The 21,461-nt window shown below is 33.7% G+C and overlaps 1 protein-coding gene and 2 long non-coding RNA genes across 3 annotated transcripts in view; 1 reads left to right on the forward strand and 2 right to left on the reverse strand.

Moving 5' to 3' along the window:
• LOC106117559 (Fanconi anemia group J protein homolog) overlaps nucleotides 1-1,360 on the reverse strand; it is a 35,813-nt gene extending 34,453 nt beyond the window's left edge. Inside the window, exons 1-2 of the mRNA XM_013311921.1 lie at nucleotides 781-1,360; nucleotides 266-377 (exon numbers count right to left, since the gene is read on the reverse strand). Of these exons, the coding sequence (XP_013167375.1) occupies nucleotides 266-377; nucleotides 781-1,137 (469 nt within the window). The 5' untranslated portion in view covers nucleotides 1,138-1,360. The remainder of the gene's footprint in view (nucleotides 1-265; nucleotides 378-780) is intronic.
• Nucleotides 1,361-1,704: 344 nt separating this feature from the next.
• Nucleotides 1,705-2,168, reverse strand: LOC106117744 (uncharacterized). The gene is made up of 2 exons (XR_001227894.1): nucleotides 1,967-2,168; nucleotides 1,705-1,794 (listed from the first exon to the last, which is right to left on the reverse strand). It is a non-coding gene; the product is annotated as an uncharacterized LOC106117744 (long non-coding RNA).
• Nucleotides 2,169-5,895: 3,727 nt separating this feature from the next.
• Nucleotides 5,896-13,610, forward strand: LOC106117741 (uncharacterized). The gene is made up of 3 exons (XR_001227892.1): nucleotides 5,896-5,987; nucleotides 9,173-9,280; nucleotides 13,412-13,610. It is a non-coding gene; the product is annotated as an uncharacterized LOC106117741 (long non-coding RNA).
• The last annotated feature ends 7,851 nt before the right edge of the window (nucleotides 13,611-21,461 follow it).

Consider the following 21,461-nt stretch of genomic DNA (forward strand, 5'->3'; position numbering starts at 1 on the left):
GTTTTCAAGTAAATACAAGATTCAAACATATTTCACAGTAACCATATGCATTACCAGGATACTATTTATCTTATGTGTACTTCCACACTGTTCTACATCTATACCAAATTTCACAAAGATTTATCAAGTCATTCTGGAGATACCTTCTAACAAAGGTATTTTCATATGGACCATGTAAACTGTCCTATTTATAATATTAGTAAGGCTGACTGTACCTTACATTTCATAAAGTCAAAGCAGATAAAATAAATTTGTTCCTACTTACTAGTTTCATGACGAACCCAGGCCAGCGCACCACATAACAGTGCCAATGTTTTGCCGGATCCAGTAGGACTTTCCAGTAAACAGTTTTGGCTTTTATTTATTGCAGTTATCACCTTAAATAAATTCATAATTTGTAATTACTGGTATTAATAAATTTAGAATTTTCAGAATGTAAGAAACTATAGTTTATTTGATACGATATCAAACTACAATCTTTCATTCTTCGTCTTCCAATATGTATGTCTATGTGTACATGATATAATTTGGGAAAAGTATCTTAAACAGAGACACAAATAAGCTTGTGCTTATGTATTTATTGTAATCAGAGGAGATGATTCATTTATGTATATTTAATATGTCAACACATTAAATCTATACAAGTTTTTAATTATAACTAAATAAACCATAGTTATATTTGATTTCATCTTCCTTCTTATTATATTAATAATGCGAACAACACAAGTTGTTAGTAAATATATTTTATGGCTTCAGATTTAAAGAAATAATAATATTCACCTTAAACATTAAAGCAGTCTGACAACCGTAGGGTTTAACTGGTATATGAACTTTAATGCCACCAATCATTTGTTCAAACCCTTTAGGCTTAGGTGTTTGTGGAGCTATTTGTGTATTTCCCTTGATGATTGGCTTGGTATTGGGAAATAGATTTTTAATAAGTGCCTGCTTCTTTTTTTGTAACTCGACTGTATCTGACGGTTCTTCTTCATCGGAAGTAAGTTCATATATTATAGCTGGGCCTTGATTTTCATCATCGCTGCTAATACTAATTGAACGCAATGGTAACGTCTTTTCTTCAACTTCATCATTTAGTACAAAACTATCATCATCTTCTGATAGTTCTGCGTACGACATTATATTAAGTTTTTAAGAAATTTATCAAGAAATACCAATACAACGTTTGAAAAAGTTTGTAACACAATTATTTTACGAATAGTTCTCGTATACATTAAATATATTTATGCTTATAATACGCTTTATTATGGTTTTCAATTATTTTTCTCAAAATAATACTGTATTTAAACGTAATAAATTATAAAATAAACATTTCCGGGAAAACGGTTTTCGAGCTTTGTTTTGTTTTGACGTTTAACATGACATTGACATGTTTCGTTCGAAAACTAGATGAATCCAATTCCAATCGTGTCGTTTTATGTGCCTTATACAAATATAAACTACAACCCGCAGTGGGATAAAGTTAACAGACTCATTGAGCAAGCCGAAAATGAAAGTAAATTACTAATTCCAATTTTGTTGTGTGATTGAGACTTTTCCTGCCTAAATCAAAGTTATATTTTATAGCAGAATTAACCGCGATACCAGCGCCCCTCTCGTTATGGAAGTAAAAGTTTTACATGGATGTAAGGGGAAAAGTTGAAGCCAAGAAAGCCTATAAAAGAACCGTGAAATCATAAATTAAAACAATAAGATCAAGGTAGTGTTTATTTCAATTTAACATTTTAATTGTTTGATATATATTCGTAATAATTCTTCTTTATCCAAAAGAATTATCTGAAATAAAGATTTAATAGTAAACATATTTTATTAAGTTGCAAATAATATGGTAGATAATTTGGAATTCCAAATCGATTAAATCCTGGTATCGTACATCTTTATCTAATATGTGTATGATTGTTTTCTTTGGATATCCAAAACCCTTTCTTAAAATTTAGTTATCTTTTACCTGTTTTGCAGTGTGTTTAGAGTTTATTTTATTTAGGGTTTTGCAAACATGTAGGAAAACATAGTTAGAGCTACTGCCCACGCAAGCCAACACATTTTTATATTTACTTGTTTTAATTTAGTTGAATTTACTAAAATTTTGCTTTCAAATCACTAAAACAGCACGAATTAATTTTGACTTTGACGGAGAGTTATAAAATCAGAAAAAAATATTCGGCTGCCAGTGTTACAGAAAGACCAACTGTCTGATAAGCAAACAGTGAAAAACCTCCATGGTTAATTACCATAAAAGTAGGAATGTATATTCAACAGCTCATATTTTAAAATTATATTACATATTTAAGAGTGTTAAATAAGTACATCAATTTATTACAAAGTAGATCACATATAAAATGTGACAAAATGAATAAATGTGTTTTATTGTTCATCCCCCATTAACGTTTTGGTGCTGCATGCTCCCGCTTCCCGCCAAAATGCGGCGCCATTACACGAGTGACTTGTCTGCGAAAGTTATGGTGCGTTATAATTTGGTTTATAACCTGACACCACGCTGTTTAGCCAACGCAATTAGATCGAGTCAAGTATAATATAATAATAATAATTGAAAATAGCAATTTCAATAACAGAATGCTTAACTGTATTTAAAAATTATTACCTTCTCGAAATCCGTAATTACAACTTATAGTTAATAAGTCTTTTCTAGATCTTTTAGATCCTGGTGCTTCTTTTCCACTACGAAGTTTATACTCCGGATTGTACCTACCTTCGTAAAATATGACTTTTAAAAACAATTAAGATCCAAATATATATCCATTCAGTATTACACGCATCCAAATGTGGGCCGTGTCACAAAAGCTTTAAGATATCATGTTACTTCTTCGAAAGTTTCCGGAAATTTTTGTCAATTGAAATTCAATCAAGCGCTAAAACGGCTTGACCCGTTACGCCCGACGTCAGCCTAATACCTCCACGAAACTTAAGAAGCCTCTAATTAACTTTAATCTGCTTTAATCTTATCTTTGGTGTCGATATGGAAATTATCATCAACAAAAGTGGAACTGCCATTCGTCACCTAAATATTTTTACAATACATTTTCATTTCGCGTTGTAAAAAACTTAAAATTTGACAATAGATATCAGGCCTTATTTATGTGGTTATTAAGGAATTAGAGAAGTTATTTGTTAATAAATTAAAACTTATTTATTATATTAAAAAATAATTCAATTTAACAAAGAATATTTTTCAAACTATAAAAGCAACATAACAAAACAAAATATGCATCTTTATTCAAGGATGTCACCCCAGTTTTCGGGCCATTCAACAGTTTACGTCCGCCTTTTAATACGATTCTAACAAATTGGTATACGTCGTAAATTATAGTGTGAAGACACGGCCCTTGTTGTCCCCTTTAGCTTCATAAATGTGTTCATATTACGATATAATAAATTACTATAAACGTTTAAAGCGTCCGTTGACATTGCTAGCTGGTTATTACAAAAAAAAGCTACAATCACAAGGGCGTCGCGGGCCGATGGTCTAGACTACATCCAGAGGGCTAGGAGTAAGAATTCTTTTTTTTTTTCTAAAGGAAAGTTATAGTTCTTAAGTTAGTATTTGACAATTTTACAATGAAGAAATACAGATAATAAGAAAAGGTATTTAAAAATAGGCGTGTAATTCAGAAGCTTAAAATTGTGAATCTGTGAGTATAAAAGTATTCAAGTCTTACAAAGGCTTTGAAGCGCGATTAAAGTTTGTCATAAAATTAGTTAATAGTAAAGTAGGCATCAACTGCCTATGCCTAACTTTGGCGTCAAAACAGTGGCTCGTCCCTACCAATTATTGACATGCTTTATTACTCCTCTATCTAAGGCGCGCTTTTATCAGCGTATGTCGCTTCACCCGATACGACATAACACATATACTATTTCAATTAATAAACACTAATTTGAACCTTATCACATACGCATAAGAACTTGTCTATATGTATATGTTTAGTTTGTCAGCCAATAGTTGCGTTTCTACTTAATTTGATGGAAAAAGTTTTGGTATCGAAGTCATTTATGCTAGACATTATCAGCAGGGGTTCGCGTGGAATTCAGACGGTCAATGAGCTGCTAAGATTGATATCTCAGAGAGCGAAATGTGTTTTTGTTGTTGCAAACATAGTTTATTGTAGCGGACACTACATGATCTGTTAACTTGGCAGTTAATCTAAAAGGATATTGCCAATAAAAATGCAGAGGAAGTAATTAAAATGGATCTAATTCGGAATCAGAATCAGTAACATCTGTTATTTTTAGCCGACTTCTTGTCAAGTTATAATTATTACATGAGCCTTACTATTACGGCTACTAATTATGTTTGGTTTTAATTCCAAACAGACGATGTCGCGGGCGGCCGCTAGTATACAATATGGAAGATTTAAAGTTATTAAAATCGCGTGCGATAATACAAAATGCTTATGCAGTCTTACTTGAAATATCATTAAATGTTACTAGTTCAGTAATCACGTAAATAACCTATAAGTATTGTTTAAAATAAAAGCGAAATGGTGATAGATAAATTATTCAAGTCCGTTAGCGCGGGAGTCGTGTGACCAGTGCGGGCTCGCAATCAGTCGATTCAGTTTGCGCATCCGACCATACGTCTCGTGTCTCCCCTTCGTCGCCTGCTGCCTGCTGTCATCCTGCTCAATTTTTTTTATTTTTCTTTATAATGTGATATACTTTTATTTACACAAGTCTCTGATAATTAAAAGGATGTTACAAACTTTTTTGGAATGTCATAGGAACTTTCTGGCCTTCTTCTTAATAATTAGATCTGATTTTTATTGCATAACAATAGGTTAGATAAATTATTTTCTTTATAGATAAGAAATCGTTAGACGCGTGACTACAGCACACACTTATTAAAAAAAAGTTATTAATTAAAAAGTTTTTTATCAGTAACGTCTGTTGTTTTTGACAGATTATAATAATATTATTTTTTAAATCTGTCAAAAATCTTATATCCTTCTAAAAGATGTTGTATAAATTACAGTAAATCTACATTTATTTAATACTGGAATTTTCGATGGTTTTGAGAATGGTATCGTTAGATAAATAAGGTTAGTTGGTGGTCATAGTCATAGACAATTCACGACACTGCAGTAATTAACATCAAAAGTATTTAAACAGGTGTTGTTAAAAGGTTCTCCCAATATTCTTTTTGACATACAGTATGTTTAAAAATCTACAACGAAACTTACATTTAATTTAATATTTTTTATCTGTACATTTTTTAAAATCTGTCATCACTATATTGTCTATTGAATTGTCATCAACATCATTACAATCTGAAAACAAAGTTCTAATTCAAGTGAGATTTTTTATTTCATAAGTAAGCTAATAATAAAATTAAGTTATCAATCAGCTGATTACATAAATGGAACTTAATTAGACGGTAAGTTAACAAATATAATAATTTGGTTATTAATTGGAAAGTAGATAATGATTTTAGTTAATTTAAGAGTGTTACGTATTTAGTGTTGTTATAAGAATAGTCAAAGTTCAAATGGATGATTAAACATTATTTTCCAGACGAATAAGATGCATTCGCTCCCCTTTTCATCTGTTGGTGACAAATGTCGTAAACAGGATCGATTTCTGCCGACGATATTTATTGTTAGTTTATTTAATTACTTTCCTACATTCAGAAACACAATATGTTTAGAAAAATTAAATACGTATATGTCATTTGTGTGAAGTGCATATTGAATTTTCCTATCGCCTAATAAAATCTTTAGGTACCCTCCAAGTTGACATTAGTTTTTATTTTGATAGAAGATGAACGTTCAAACAGTTAGAATCAGTTAATTATTATTTTAATTCAAGTCAAGTTATTTGTTGTTCAAATGTTTATTGATTCGTTTTTGTTTTTCAGATATGTTATTTATTTCTCATCGACATCATCATCATCAACATCGAAGGCGCTACAACTATTCTCTGGATAAAATTGACTAGTGATTAAATAAAATAAGGTAATCACGTTTTTAATTATATGCTAAAATTAAAAAAAAAATTGGAACAATACGGGAACAGTAGATAAAAACATCGCGAAGATTTTTTTTAATAAACAATTATTTTTTTAATCGTAAAGAGGTCGTATATCGAAAAATAAAAATGAATAAAGTTTATTTTGAAATTCGAACACCATTAATTTAAAATTGGCATGCATTGTAGCGTTCTATCAGTAAAAAGTTGCACTAACAGTTCCCAGTAGTGTTAATGTGAAGTCGGAATGCCTATCGAGGCTTGAAATATGCTGTACCGGATATATTTATGTGAAGTCTGACGGCATCCGCACCTGCTCTAGTCCGTGAGGTCCAACAAATACGATGCAATTTATAGTGCACTCGTTTTAATTGCTTATAGCCATATTACATTACAAGGCAATTATTATTTTTGATATTTAAACATATTCGTACTAAGGTTAGTAATTGAATTAATAGACAACAGACGAAATACTTTATCGTTCTTTCCGTATATTTTATATTAAATTAATTAATCGTTTTAATTAAATTAAGTAAATAATTCATGAACAGCATATATTATAAGGGATTAGACCTTGTTTTCATTTAATACGTAATTTTTTTACTTAATTATTTAATTACTGGGAAATTTATAAAACTGTGTTCTGAACCGGTTGACCCTTTGTGACAACTAATTTTTGTAGATATTGATGGCCTGTAGTCTCAGATCGGTTATTAATCACTTAATAAAATCTACAAGGTTACCAGGTCACCAGGCGGTTATTTGAACGTTGTTAGTTTGACTTTCAGTGGTCTATTTAGTAACAGACGCATTATCTTGCACACGAATATTTCATTTTTGACTTACCACCACTTTCCATGCCTTGAATGATGTCTGTCATTTTTTTCGGGAAATAAATCTCAAACGAGTCCGCCCCTGTTGGAACAGCAAAAGACAATCACAAGCTCATTACTCGAGCAACGCCGGCTCACGCGACCCGTTCTATCATTTTTGACAATTTTTATACTGTGATGTTGCTGCGTTCATTTTTTTAAAGGCCGACCGACTAAATGTCCCGTTTATGTGATCATTTATTAAAAAAGTTTTTCCATTTCCCTAACATGATAACTTGTGTGTTATAATGACTCGTTATTATCATTAGGTATCTTTTTGACCCAAATATAAGCAAAGTGCTCTGATGTTTAGGGGTTAACACAGTCAAAAATATTGCCTATTTTATAGAGGAATATGTTAGCATTTTTCGCTTTAATTTCTGGTCGATCATAAACATAGGGCCTTTGTTTAGACACGTGTACTTGTATTCGACCCACAACTTGAATGGTTTAAATGTAGGCAATATTTTAAGGTCCGCATGTCCGGGAATAACGCCCCCAGTGTCGACTCGCAATCGGAAAGCCATTACAGCGACAGTTCACTATCTCCGCCTTTATGGACACAAGTCACGGAAACTTCTCGCTTTTGTTTTCTTAAATGGGGTGCGTTGATTAAACATGTATAGTATAGGCAAGCCTGAACAATTTGTTTATGTATTTTGATTTTTAGAAACTAAACACCGATGAGGTTTCAAACGTTAAGACAGATATTACTTATTTTATTCTTACTTAGTTTATTCGAATTTGCGTTTGAACTGTTTTTTTTGTAAAAGTATTTGGTCAAATTGACCATACTCTTTCTGTGAATATTTACAAATAAAAATACCTACAACTAATATAAACGGTAATTATGTTACGTTAATCGATCTGTTGTTTTAAAATTACAAAGTTTCAATGAAATGTCAAACGTGTATTTACTGTACAGGATGTGACAAAAAGTGATGCGCGAGCGGGGCGTTGGCGTTGTTATGAATGCGTTAGGGTCCGGCGTCTTGGCATCAGCTGCCAATGGAGATGTTAACACGCTGTTATTGCAGGCTTCGCTTTAATCGTTCCTAGACTCGGCTTACACGCTGCGGGAAAATTTAAAATATTTTTATTTCTTTTTAAATCATATTCGAAGAAACTGGTTTTAAATGATTTAAGTGTCCCACTCAAAGTCTGTTGGCACTAAAGAGCCGCTTAGTGTAGATTAAGTTTAACAAGTTTTAACCGTCATTTGTTTAACTGTAAAGTGTCTTACGGTATTTTTGGAGTAATACAAATAGGATTTAATAGTTTATTTTATGCTGAAATTACTTAAGAGATATTTTTATCTACTATCGAATATACAAGCCTACAAACATTATGTACATTTAAAAATTACAAGTGTGTGTTACCGGCATGTAAGCCGAACGTTAAAAATAACACTGTCAACTGTAACCAGGTGTTGTAATGTCATTAATATCAATTGAACATTGACCATACGCCACTCAACGACCAGGATAACTTGATACCTCGCTCCCCTACACCCTTTAGTTTTAACAGACACATGGGGGAAATTCTATAAAAGGTCGTAGTTCAAGCTTACTTAGCTACCAAATATTTTATGAGGCGATTTCTTTTACGTTAAGATTAATGTGATTTGGTTTGAGTAACTTTGTTTTTATTGTGTATTTTAACTTACTGTTAAAATAATTATTAATTCATTGAATATTGATATTGCTTCAATAAACATTGTAATAGCAAATTACAGGCAATAAAAGAATATTGTATACAGTTTTAATAAGATACATGACATTTTGTTTTTAAATAAAATGTCCCATAGCACGATCTCAAGCAACATTTAAATTTACTGCGTTCAATTTTCTAAGACGTTATAAAGTACCTTGTCACATTAGAAACTGTCGGAGTTCATAATTTAAAGGTGACATACAAAAGTACAAACATAGGCGAAATCACATGGTGACATGAGCACGGTGATTACAAGTAGAGTGATCGGTTCACGCCGTCCGGCACAGGCTCATTCCATCACCGCGGAGCAGTTCACTCGAGCCATTCGTTCCACCGCTGTCCGAGGCATCGGGGCGCAAGAGTCAATAAGGGCTGCAAACGGGGGATGTTTGTCGAGATCCGTTCGCCCGCTCAATTATATTAAGATTACATATTTATCTCCTGAGACGGACGCTTTTCTTATAGGGGTTAGATCGTGGATCATTCTAGAGTTGTGTTATTTAAAACTGATAAAAATTTGAATATTCAATATACAATAATAATTTTAGAGAGTCGTTTAGTTAGTTATAGATCGATTTTTTTTATAGGAGGAAGGGGCAAATGAGCGGCGGGAACATCGATGTGATCAACGACACCCATCACAGATCTGCAACACCAGAGGAACTGCAGATGCGTTGCCGGCCTTTAAGGAAATGGTATGTTCGCTTCTTGAAGGACCCTAAGTTAAGACTTATGCCGCGTTATGGAACGGTCGAACGATACGTCGTTCGACCGTCCCATAAGGCGGCTGTGCGAGGCAAGAAATTGCGCGAGAATTGAACCGTTAGATATTAAATTCCATTCCCAGGCTTAGTTTTATCATCTCTATGAATTCCCGATGCAGTCCGAGCATTTGATCCCCAATATTGATTCCGGGATCAGCGCGACTCCCGACTGATCTTATCATTAAAGCAAATGCTTTGTTGTTCCTTCTCTTATAGGATTTGTATAGTTGTAAACTTGATTTGCGGTTAACTTTTATCGATTGTGAACTTTGTTTAAACTTTCTTAATATAGTTAAAGATAATAAAATAATTTATTATTTATTTTTAGAAAGTTTTTAGTTTAGTAGTTTAGTTTTAGTAGGACATTTAGTTTATTGTAAGAGATTTATATAGTTTCAAACAAAGCCAAACACAATGTTTATAAGTTTTTATGTTTAAAACAATTTATTTAGTGTGTATCCAATTTACGAGTAAAAAGAACCTTGATTTTGTCATATAGCATAAAAAAAGAAAAAAGGTAATTTGGTTCCCGTAGCTAGTGTTTAAGTGGTTAATGCAGGCAAATAATAAGCGAGGCGATGTCGTCACGGCGGTTACCTTTGATGTGTGGGTGTGTGTGATTTTACAATTATATCACTCAGCCGTTTAACGGCGGAAGTGTTTTGATGTGGGGTCAATGACCTTCCCCTGTGAATATTGACTCCACATCCTTTGATATTCCAATTTTACTTTTTAAATGCGTACGTAGGTTAAATACATAACCACCGTACCACTTTTTCACGACTAACAGAACAAATAGGCAAACATTAATACAAAAAAAAACTTCTTAGTGTAGATTTCTCGTAATTAACCTATTCTAAGGATCTTCCCAAATTACTGATTTAAGGCCCTACACGAAACATTGTTACAATATGACTTAAGTTAATTAAGATGTTAATACTGTCAGTTCATTAAGATTTATTATTTTAGTACTCATAAACAATGCAGTTTTTAACATTGTCTTTATATAAAACACATCGTCATCCCTGTCTTTCATTCTTAATAAAACAGAGATAACAATATGTTAAACAAATATTTTGATCTTAGAAACCCACGGTTAATAAAGTTAATCAGTAACTTAAATAGGTGACGACATGTTACAAACGATAGCTTTAACGCTTCTCATGCTTCGTAATTCCAATAATAATTAGCAATCGTAACAAAGCAAAGCGTTGTTCAGACACGTTTTTTCCCTCGTGATAACGTGTTAAATGTAATTTCTATGTAACACAGATTGTTAAGTTTACTGTAATGCCAATTTGCCATACAATCAATGCCTTCTTCGCATGGTTTTATCCAACCTTTCTGACGTATTTTACATGATTATGTTAATTCTGGATAAGTGCTTTAAGATGCTTCAGATTAAAGATTTAAATACATCGTTGCAACTTAAAACACGCAGACATAATACATGATAGATTTCCAACTTAAAAAGTTATTATATTGGCGTTTTTAAAAATACTAGCTATTGCCCGCGACTCTGTCCGCACATTCTTAAAAAAAACTTATTTAGTATCCTATGTGTTCTTCCAGACTATGTTCTATATGTATGCCAAATTTTATCTAGATCCATTCAGCCGTTCAAGAATTACCTTTAATCAAACATCTATCCATCTAAACATTCGCATTTATATTAGTAAGATTAAAATGAGAATAATAACAATATTTACAGAATTTGTTATAGTTTCTATATTTCTTACGATATAACTATATACTTTTGGTTGTATACTTAGTGATGTACTCATTTTGTGTTCAATGTATACATAGACAAAATGCGTGCTTTTTAATTTAAAATTTGTTGAAGTAATCTTTTTAAAACTAACGCTTAGAAGTGTATTCAACCTCCGTATATCAAAATTTTAAATGTAGGCATCCGTTGTGTGCAGCTGAAGTGGTGTCAAGATATGTATATGTTCAAAAACACTCAGAATGACTTAAAAAGGCATTTAAATACTTTCGGCATAGCAAAAGCTCCGTAAAATATATCTAAAAACCTTTTAAAGAGAATTTTCATTACATTCTTATTTTCATTACATAATTATTTTTGATTTTTGCTCGTAATTGGTTGAGAATCGAAAAATTTTGATGATGCATCAACGCGTTTTGTCAACACTTAAAAGCTTTAAGAGAGCTGAAATTATGAACTAACGAGGAGATATTTCCACACCTTTAAAATAAAAAAAAAAATGAATTCGCAGCTGTAATTAAAGATGCGTTAGATGAAGATAATTAAGTAAATTAAGGAAAATCTTCAGAATAAAGTCGAGTTTATTGGTTATTTTTTCCACAGTTGTGGGTCCGTCGGTCTCACACTTAAATATATTATCCTGGAGGAAGTTTCCTGGGACAGGGAATCGTTGGAGCGGGTCGTTATGATCCAATTAAATTGTAATTTTAGAAAATTAAGGAATTTTGTTTTTTTTTCTTAATTTTTACATCGATGTAGACCCAATTATGTCTCACATTTGATCTGATTTTTCGTTTATTTTTAGCTTCAGTTTAATTACATTATATTTTATCTATAGCTGGATTATAAATTAAACTAAGGTCCAAAAACTTAGTTGTATAGGTCTTGAAAAATATGTTTCTTTCTATATTTACGTTACTACAAAGTCTCTTTTCATTAAATATTATAATTAAATGTAAGTCAACTTTTCCATTACAATTATTTTTCTGCCAAAATTGCTAATAGCGACTCTATTCCACTTTCTGTGCGTAACAACTGTAATAAATACTGTACAATTAGAGGTTATAAAACGTTCTCCGTTGTCGGTTAGCGTTAAATGGAGATCGACAAAAACCTACGTGGCGCAGCGCTAACTCTACACACTGCTCTTTTCATATAAATACTTTAAATATTATATAATTTTATCAAATATATTATGTAGCATATAAATCATAGAGTCATGAATATTCTTTTACAAATTAAAAACCCATCAATTAAAAAAACAGATTGCGAATTTTTCTTTAATATTTCAATATTTTATATAAAAAACTTTTTAACTTTAATAAATTTCCTAAAAGTAACCTGCTAAATTCATATCGTCCAACACGATTTGTCTTCATAAAAAAACACAAGAGACATGAATTACGTCACAGTATCTGCATTTTCTGTTCCGTTGTTATTCTGTTCACAAATAAATTATAGCGTGGATCGCACAGTGGCCGTGAGCTCAGTGCTCTGTGTTCGGTCTCTGTGCTATGTGCGGCGACAGATCGCACCAATTTGAATATTAATAGCGGCAACGGCGCGTGAAAACTGACGCTGCGGTAGCACAATGATATGCATTACTAGATGTGACTATATGACGACGACTTATAATTGAACTATAGTTGACTTAAGATTAAAGGGCATTATTAAACACCACGTCCGCCCGGTACAGCCCCACCTCGCGATCGCCGCAGCGTTTACTCGTCGCCGCCTCGACACCTCGGTTGAAAGCGCGTGGTTGGCGAGGCATCCATTCGCCACCACACCGACTAGGGCGTCGTGAGTGGATGGCTCGTCATCGCCTCATGAAAAGTAACATTAAATCACTCCTGAGCGACCACACTTACACAAATTTGTTTGAAGATGCTCAAAATATTTTCCAAACAACAAGTAAAGTACTAAAACGTAAACCACATCCAGGATAGCGTTTCTATATATCGGTTGTAACCGTCGATGCGCGACCAGGCCATATGACCGCGCCCTCGGGCCATTGATGGCCGATGCATAAATCAAACGCCAATAAATAAATATCACTCGAAATCGCTTCCTGTGCCTAATGCTCGTATAATTTAACATCCGACGCCCGATGCCGCGCCCCGCGACACATGATGTTACTAAACACCGACACTTGGCATACGACATTATTAAATTGACTAATACAAAAAAGAAGACACAAATGAAAATTCTTTCCTTTTAAAAGTTCCAAAATAATTTACGATATCGTTTTGAATTTTAAATACCATCTGGTTGAAAATAATTCAAGATCCTTAGGAAACTAAGATTCTGATTTCCACTTTTTCTTTTTGTTTTAGGTTCAAAAGCTTCGTATAATGATATTTGTCGACCTTGATACTAGCGGCCAGTGTGCAGGGAACAGTAGCGACGCGTGAACTCGCATTGTCCAACAACCCTGACGCCGCACCTTACCTCGCTTCGCCTCACTACTGATTCATTCATTCATCGTCTAGGCACGTATTCTTGTACTATTATAAATTAGAGTCTATTGATGTATTGTTGGATGGATGTTTGTTTAAAGGTATCTCCAGAGCGACTTAACAGATCTCGATTAAATTGTCTCACATCTAAAGAATAGTCTGGAAGAACATATATAGGCTACTAATACCGCGCGGACGGAGTTGCGGGCGACCGCTAGTATTCTTTATAATTCTTTGTTGTTAGGGTATATCGTCTTGTAAACATCAAGAGCAACAAGTTCATGTGGTTCGCAAATTAACTTCTTTAACGTTAACACTCTTAGACTTCGAACAATTACCATGAAGGAAAAACAGGAAGAAAGCTTATTAAATAACTTAAGGATTAAAGGGAACAAAAAGAGAAAAGGACAAATATAAGTAAACAATATTATATCAAAGTAAACAGAGGGATTTACGTATAAACTCTCCCTCCTGTAGATATTTAATTTTGATACGTAAAGCGGCGTGACGGTTCGGCGGCGAGCGGCGGCGGTCGGCGGTCGAATAAATCTTATCCGGCATCAGCTAGCCAATATCACCGCGAAATATTAGCTATGGCGAATTCGGACAATAAGGACATGTCCACTTTATCACAAAGTACATAACCACAACTTATAAGATACCATAAAATTATACGGTTAGAGTCCAAATTCCATTGCAAAAATAATTCTTTATTACAAAACACGATAAAGAAAATTATATCTTATTTCTGTCGAATTTGAGTACGTTATTTGAACATTTCTTAAAATGCCAAGAAATAAAGAAATCATCTATCCATATTCAAAGAAATTCTAACTTTATTGCGATACGTTAGAATTGAATTTCGCAAGTCAAATATTTCGAAGGAAGCTTGACCGATCTCCAGGGATTCGTATGGGGTATTTAGTCACGGTTTTATTTGAATTCGCTAGAATTTGCCGCGACAAATATTTGGACATTTATTGCATCGAGCACTGGTGTCGAATAATAAACATTTGGATACAATACAATTCGATACGGCCAACGTGTGGCTTTGTACAAACTACTTGGGACGGGACGTGAGCAATGGGGCAACTAAAGTACAAGATTGCATTCATATTTGTAATAAAAGTATTTTTACTTATTCGCTGATATGTATTTTAGAGTAACGCATCTTTTAATCAACTATTGGTAAGCAATTATGTCTTATCCATCGCTAGTGTTATTTGGTCTTTACGTTGGCAGGAGTTTGATAAATAATGGCTAAGGTCTACCGTAAGAATGTAAAAGGAAAGGCAAAGCTCTTATAAGGTTCAATCGTAGGTGTCCAGTGCGGTGAGTGAGTGACAATTTTATCGCTTCGGCCGCGTCGCCGTCGGCCGTCAGTCGCGTAGAGGTAAAAAATCGAACAAAACAGTGACAATTGGTGCATATCCCCGACGAATTATCCCCCTTCGGCGCCTTTGTCCAATTGAAGCTTCCTTTATTTCGCCGTTTTTGCCGTTTTTATTCCATTCTCATTTGGTTATTTATCTTGTCTTTTTTCTTCACAGACAATGAGGTTGCCGCTTGAGGCTCATTATATCGCCGCTGGTTTAGCACGCGACCCGATACTAAATCTCCCTCGGAATTCTAGCGAATTATCCGACGAAACAGTCAGCCGAAGTTTTTTTTCTCTCGGGTGATCGATTGGAGTAAAAATTACTTTCCGTTTTTGTGAGAGACGGTGAACGGTGACGTCCCATTGATTCACTCCGACTCTGTGAGGGATCGAGTACGGACGGATTGACTTTTTTAAATTCAAAGATAAGATAAATCTGTGCTTGTATTAACATACGACACGGAATGTACTCCTGTGTCATTAATTTTATGTGTATCGTGTCTGGTAATCTGGTGCACTTCGGTAGCTCGTCGCTTCTCAGGAACTGTCGGAAATAGATCGGCCCACCCGTTCCGACGATCTGTTAATAACTGTTGTACAGACTAGTTTCACTTTAATCCAGTATTTATTCTCTTAATTACTCTATGCTAACCAAGAACTATTAAATAAAATTAGTTTTTGATAATTTAATTATCACAAAACAGAAACCACCAGAGTTTATCATTACAGCAAAGGTTATCGACCCCAATTTTGACTTAATATCGGACACAAAATTTATAATGGCCGTAAAGTGACCTTGTGAATGTTATGAATGACGAAATCATGTAAAATATGTATGCTTAATGCAAACTTTACTGGTCTTTAACGCTAATTGCGTGTCAAATATTCCCAAAGACGTGTAAGATGCATAATGCATGGCGTCAATTGTGTGTGGGCCTGACAGGATGTCTCACGAAATTACCCGCCGATTAGTTTCCCAGTAAAACGGATTCGTATGCAATGTAACACCGAATTCCTTCGCGAGAACAATTGGGATTGAACCGAAACGAAACAGAAAAAATGACGGATGCAATTTGTTAGATTCGTATCGTGACTGCAATTATTACATTACCCGAATTGTTGGTGTTTTTTGATACCGTCTCGGTGTTTCTTAAGTTGAGTAAATCAAAAATTTACCGTGCGTTTCTGATACCAATACCTCTTTATAAATCGTGTCGTTATCTTTGATAACACAGAGACAGCAATATGTTTTAAACGGAGGATGTTCAGATTATAATTTTAATATAACAATTATAAAAAGGGAAAATATTTTCGTATAAATTCTACATAATTGATTGGAAAAATTTATATCAATAATGAAAGCATTAATATTAGCAGCTCTTTTTTGGACAAAACGCAGTAGTTTTGGTAGATTGTGTGAGTATATTTCGCTACAAATCATGAGTAATGCCATAGAGACGTTAGCGTCTCCAGGGCGCGCCTTGCGACCGATCTTTAATTTTACGTGTCATTAGCCCTGACCGCGAGCCACCCTCCGTACGGGATGACACAACATTAGTGGCAGCATTGCCCGCGTCGAAAATACACAAAAAATCTAACAAGACAGTACGCTATGGTAAATATAAAATTCTAAGCCAGCCGATTCTCGATCCCGTGAAAACGTCCAAAAATTCATAAGTTTTTGTCCCTTTTTGCGAAAATGGACGAAAAATACTTCATATTTTTTCTCGTACCCGCACAATTGGCCGGGATCCGTATGAAATGGGATAAAAGCGTAACATACGATGACTTTCCTGTTATATTCAGAGGGACTTTTGTTGACCGCTCGCGTTCCGTCGACCCCGTCGCGCAATAACCTCTCGAAATCAACAAATCGCTCCGCCACGGCGACGGTTATTATTCACAGCGAGCACGTTGCTTCTAATATTCATGTCTATTCTCAAAAATCGTACAGAAATAGAAATATTATTTAATTAATGATAATAATAACAAATATAAAGAAAAAGTTAGTTTAGTTAGTAATCGATCACCTGGGACAATCTTTAGTTTGGACGCTATCCGGCATTTCTTCCTTATCAAGTTGCAAAATTACTCGCAACCTAGATTCTTAGGATCGGTGGCGAAACTAATTGCCCATTGGTATTAATTAATCATGCAGATTACTTATTACGGATGCTGTAGACGTAAGAGTGGCTTTATCAACACAAGCAAACACGCGTGAAATACACAAAGTATGTACCATATATAGTAATTTACAATTATCAATGTTCTAGCGTTCGATACACAAAAAATAGTTCTTGAAACTTTATACTTGATGTTTTCGGTTTGGTTCGCTGCTTTACATAAAAGGAAGTCAATTAACGATAGTATTTACATATGTCTAAATACAAGATTCGATATATACAGTCGACCCTGGATAAACGAGAGTCTAAGGGACCGCGACGTTTTTCTCGCTTATGGAAGTTTCCCTATAACCTGAGATTTTCGCTTATGGAGGTTGTTCGTCGGGACCGGACACTCGCTTATAGACGTTTCTCGCTTATCAAAATTCGACTGTATTTATACTTGAAAATAAGTAAATTCAAACTTAATAGTTAAACTTTATCTTATTTCTTAGTTAAGTTACAAAAGCTCACTTGACCCGCTACCGAGCATCTGTCTTCATTGTCTCAAGTGATTTGTGACTACGCGGCACCTTCTGTGAGACAAGGATGCAAATAATCCACCGCTCTAGATAGACAGAGATAAAACACCCAGTGTTGATCCTAACAATTAATTATAATGGACCACATCGCCTATGGGATGTCGGATCGTTTTTTCCATTTTTATTCTCTCACGGATTCGGAATTCTTGAAATAACATTTCACGCCGAATCCGTAACGAACATCTGACTTGTTGTTTATCTTTTTATATTTCTTTAATTAGTCCGAGAAAATGTGAAGTTAATTGATTTTTTTTGTTTCAAACTGCTATATGTGATTTAGGCTAGCTTACAAACTCAGTAGACAGTAGTATTATTAGGATTAATCTACACTAAGGGTTGATTTAAATAAATCTGAGTTCTTTTGTAAGACTGGTATGGTTACTCTAACGAATCTTATAACAATACTTAACTTCTTTCGTGTTCACTAGATCATGATAATCCAGTCCCTGGAACTGCAAGGTAAGAGTACTTCACACGTGCGCGATAATCGTTGCGATTACGCAGCGCCACAGCTCGTCGTCAACGAAGTTGACTGGACACATGCGTCATACAATTCTAGCGATTTGCGACTCAGCTCAGAGAATTTTGATTCTATCTATTTAATTATTCAAACTTTCGTGAGACATTATACTAAACTGATATATAAACACGGCTAAACACTCACGTATTTTCGTCCAGTGGCGGCACCGACTAGTTTCGAGCCCATCGGGGGCCCTTCATCAGTGAGCGACGGGCCGCGTCCGCGAAATAATACCAGTACCACTCATCCTGATATGTATCAGTTTTGATTCTATCTAGTTTAAAATGAAGGTATAGATGTTTTCATGTGCATTGGTCGGCGTTGAGGTTCATTCTGTTTACATCTTGATTTGGTAAAAGCAAAATTCGTAAAGTTATCAACGTTTGACAAATACGAATACTAGAAAAAAAATTAATCTCCTATTTTACTATCTATCTAATTAAACTTAATAAAGCTGACTGAATAAGATTTTTAAGAATTACAGAAAAACTTCGACATTTGTTTCGAACATTCTCCCTCCCTACGGCTACTTGATCTCCTTGATTCTAGAAAATTCGTTCTTTTATTTTCAGATCTTACTATCATAGGGTAACTGTAGATAAACTGTGCGGCTAAGATAATGTGGTAAAACATCCATTACACACCCAAAACTCGTCTTCGTATGAATGAACTCCAAACCCGTTCCAAATCTTTGCAGTTAATCAACGAAACTGGACATTTCTTATAGTTTCACACGGGGGAATAACAGTGAGGCCGCATAGTGAACTGAAATACTGCTAATTGAACACTCATTTACTGTTGTTCTAGGCCTGAAAATTTACAGATTCAGATTTAAACCAAAAATCTCATACTTCGAGGTCGACACAATTAGAAAATCGTAACAGGTCTAGACAGAATAACCTTAGCTATATCGCTAAAGTAAAAAATATATGACAATTGACAATAATTGTTGATTTGACAAGTATTTATCGTTGTTCTAAATTTCATAAATTACATTTTTGGGTTTTATTCTCAGTTACTACGGTACCCTCGTGTGAAACTAACATTACATCGTACTTATCAAACATCTGCGTGTTTTCGCGTTGCACCTAATTCAAAATTATCATTCGCCCAGTCGCAAACGAAAAACTAGTTTAGCATACAAATATTGTAAGTGGGCGAAAAGCTCGCTTGAGATCTGATAGGAGGACGCAATTACGTACGTGTCACCTCGGCAACGCGTTAGATAACATCAAGACGTAGCCTTAGTGTTGGGAGCGCCTCCAATTATTGTTGCCTCAACATCTTGTATCTTGTTATACCACGATTGTACACAAAATAGACTTTTATGTTCTTTATACTCGTCACGGCTCTGATTAGTGACAAGATTGTGTTTTGTCTGGGACGAAGTTACACCTTTAGTTTTAACTTTATCGTAAACTTTTATTAGATTATGAAAATGTACAAAAAAGATTCTTGCATAAGATATTCTCAAAGTTGTATATATTTGTTTTAAGATATGTAAACAATTTGTCAGACAAAATTTGTTTACTAACATATATGCTAACTCGATTATGAACATAAAAGACAAACTTAATTCGTTCATTACAAATGGCGAAATAAAACAATTTCTTCAATAGATTTATCTATATATTTTAATGAATAATTCTCAATTACAGCTGTCAAATTTACAGTCTCTCTTTCGAATACAAGCAACAATTTTGTTCGATTCCCTCGAGAACTAATGACGAATTTTTCGAAACTCCATTTTAAACAATCCAAAATGAATAATTTAATGTTATCGAAAAGAAACAAAAAATATTGTAATGTTATTAATTTAAATCTATTTCAAGTTAAACTTTTTAATGTGCTTAAATTTAATGAATTCCATGGAAAATTATATTCATTTGTAATTATATATTTTGTATTTTAACTACATATTTATCAACTATATATTACAAACTTTTAACTTAAAGTTACATTTTTTTTTTATCAATCGCTTTTTTGCTCGGGTGTGTTTATTTGTTGCATTCGTTAAACAAAAATGTTTTATTTTTTTTTATAATTTAACAATTAAAGATTTAACCATTATAATTTTTTAAAACTAAAATAAGTTTTTTTTTAATTTAAATAAATTATCGAATGCAGAAAGTAAACTCACCCATACCTCATCACAATTGACAAAACATATTTTCAAAATATGTCTATTAGTTAAACACATACATATATAAACCTTACAAATTGTATTTACAAAGAAAGCGATTATTTATTTAATATTAATCTATGAAAGTGGGAAATTAAATAATTTCGTCCGGCGGAATGAGTACGATGACGTCATCAACACGTCACAGGTGACGTCATGAGTCTTACAATCTGCTTAAAATTTATAATGCCCTTTGGAATTTAGGAATTAAACAAATTACATTAATTTTTTACGATAACTATAATTATAACCTAACATGTTACGTGCTCGAAAAAAAAAGGTTAAAATATGAGTTTCTCGGATAAATTAAGAGTAAACATTAAAACTTTATCATCTAATGAATTAAATTGAATAAAAATTCGAAAAGTGTAACTTTATGGTGACATTTTTTTTATCATAAGGTGGCAAACGAGCGAGCAGCCACCTGAAATCGCTGAAATACCGAAGTGACCGTTGCCCATAGACATAGGCAATTGCATAGATATACAAAATATGCGTATGTCTATATATTGTGTGAATATGTGTGTTTGAGTTGTCAAACAAGTAGCTGAAATCACCAAAACACGTCCGTTTTTGTTTTCGCTAGATGCATCTTTTTGGAACGAAAGCAAAAACATCGTATTTTTCGGTTCACTAGATCAATGCCAGAGACTTCCGAATTTATATTATAGTATAAGATTAGATTGTTAATTTATAAAGTTGTGTGCTAAATATGACGTCATCCATTATTCCCAGTTCGCCGGACAGTAAATCCTATTGCTATTGTGGAGAACCTAAGGTGATACTATTGTGTCATTCAATGCTAAGTGTAAGTCACGTGGGTGATCAAAAGTGCCCGTCCACTGCACGGCGCTCAACAGTATTTGTTGAGGATACAAATACTGCTCTATTGCAGAGGAATAAAGACCATTTTGCAATGGACGGGCGTTTTGGTGTTTCTATATCATCCATTTAATAAATCTTAAAATAATTGCTCAAGCCCTAATACCATGCGATTTATGTAAACCAAAATAAACATCAAGCTTACATTTGGATCGACTTTAAATAGTATTATATATATGTAAATAATATAAATTTTTATCACAATTTGACAACAGAGAGCTCAAACGTTTGGTTGATATAGAAGCACGGCATGTGCACCGG

Source organism: Papilio xuthus, unplaced genomic scaffold (genome assembly GCF_000836235.2).
Source record: "Papilio xuthus unplaced genomic scaffold, Pxut_1.1 DF827679.1, whole genome shotgun sequence".
Taxonomy (NCBI): domain Eukaryota; kingdom Metazoa; phylum Arthropoda; class Insecta; order Lepidoptera; family Papilionidae; genus Papilio; species Papilio xuthus.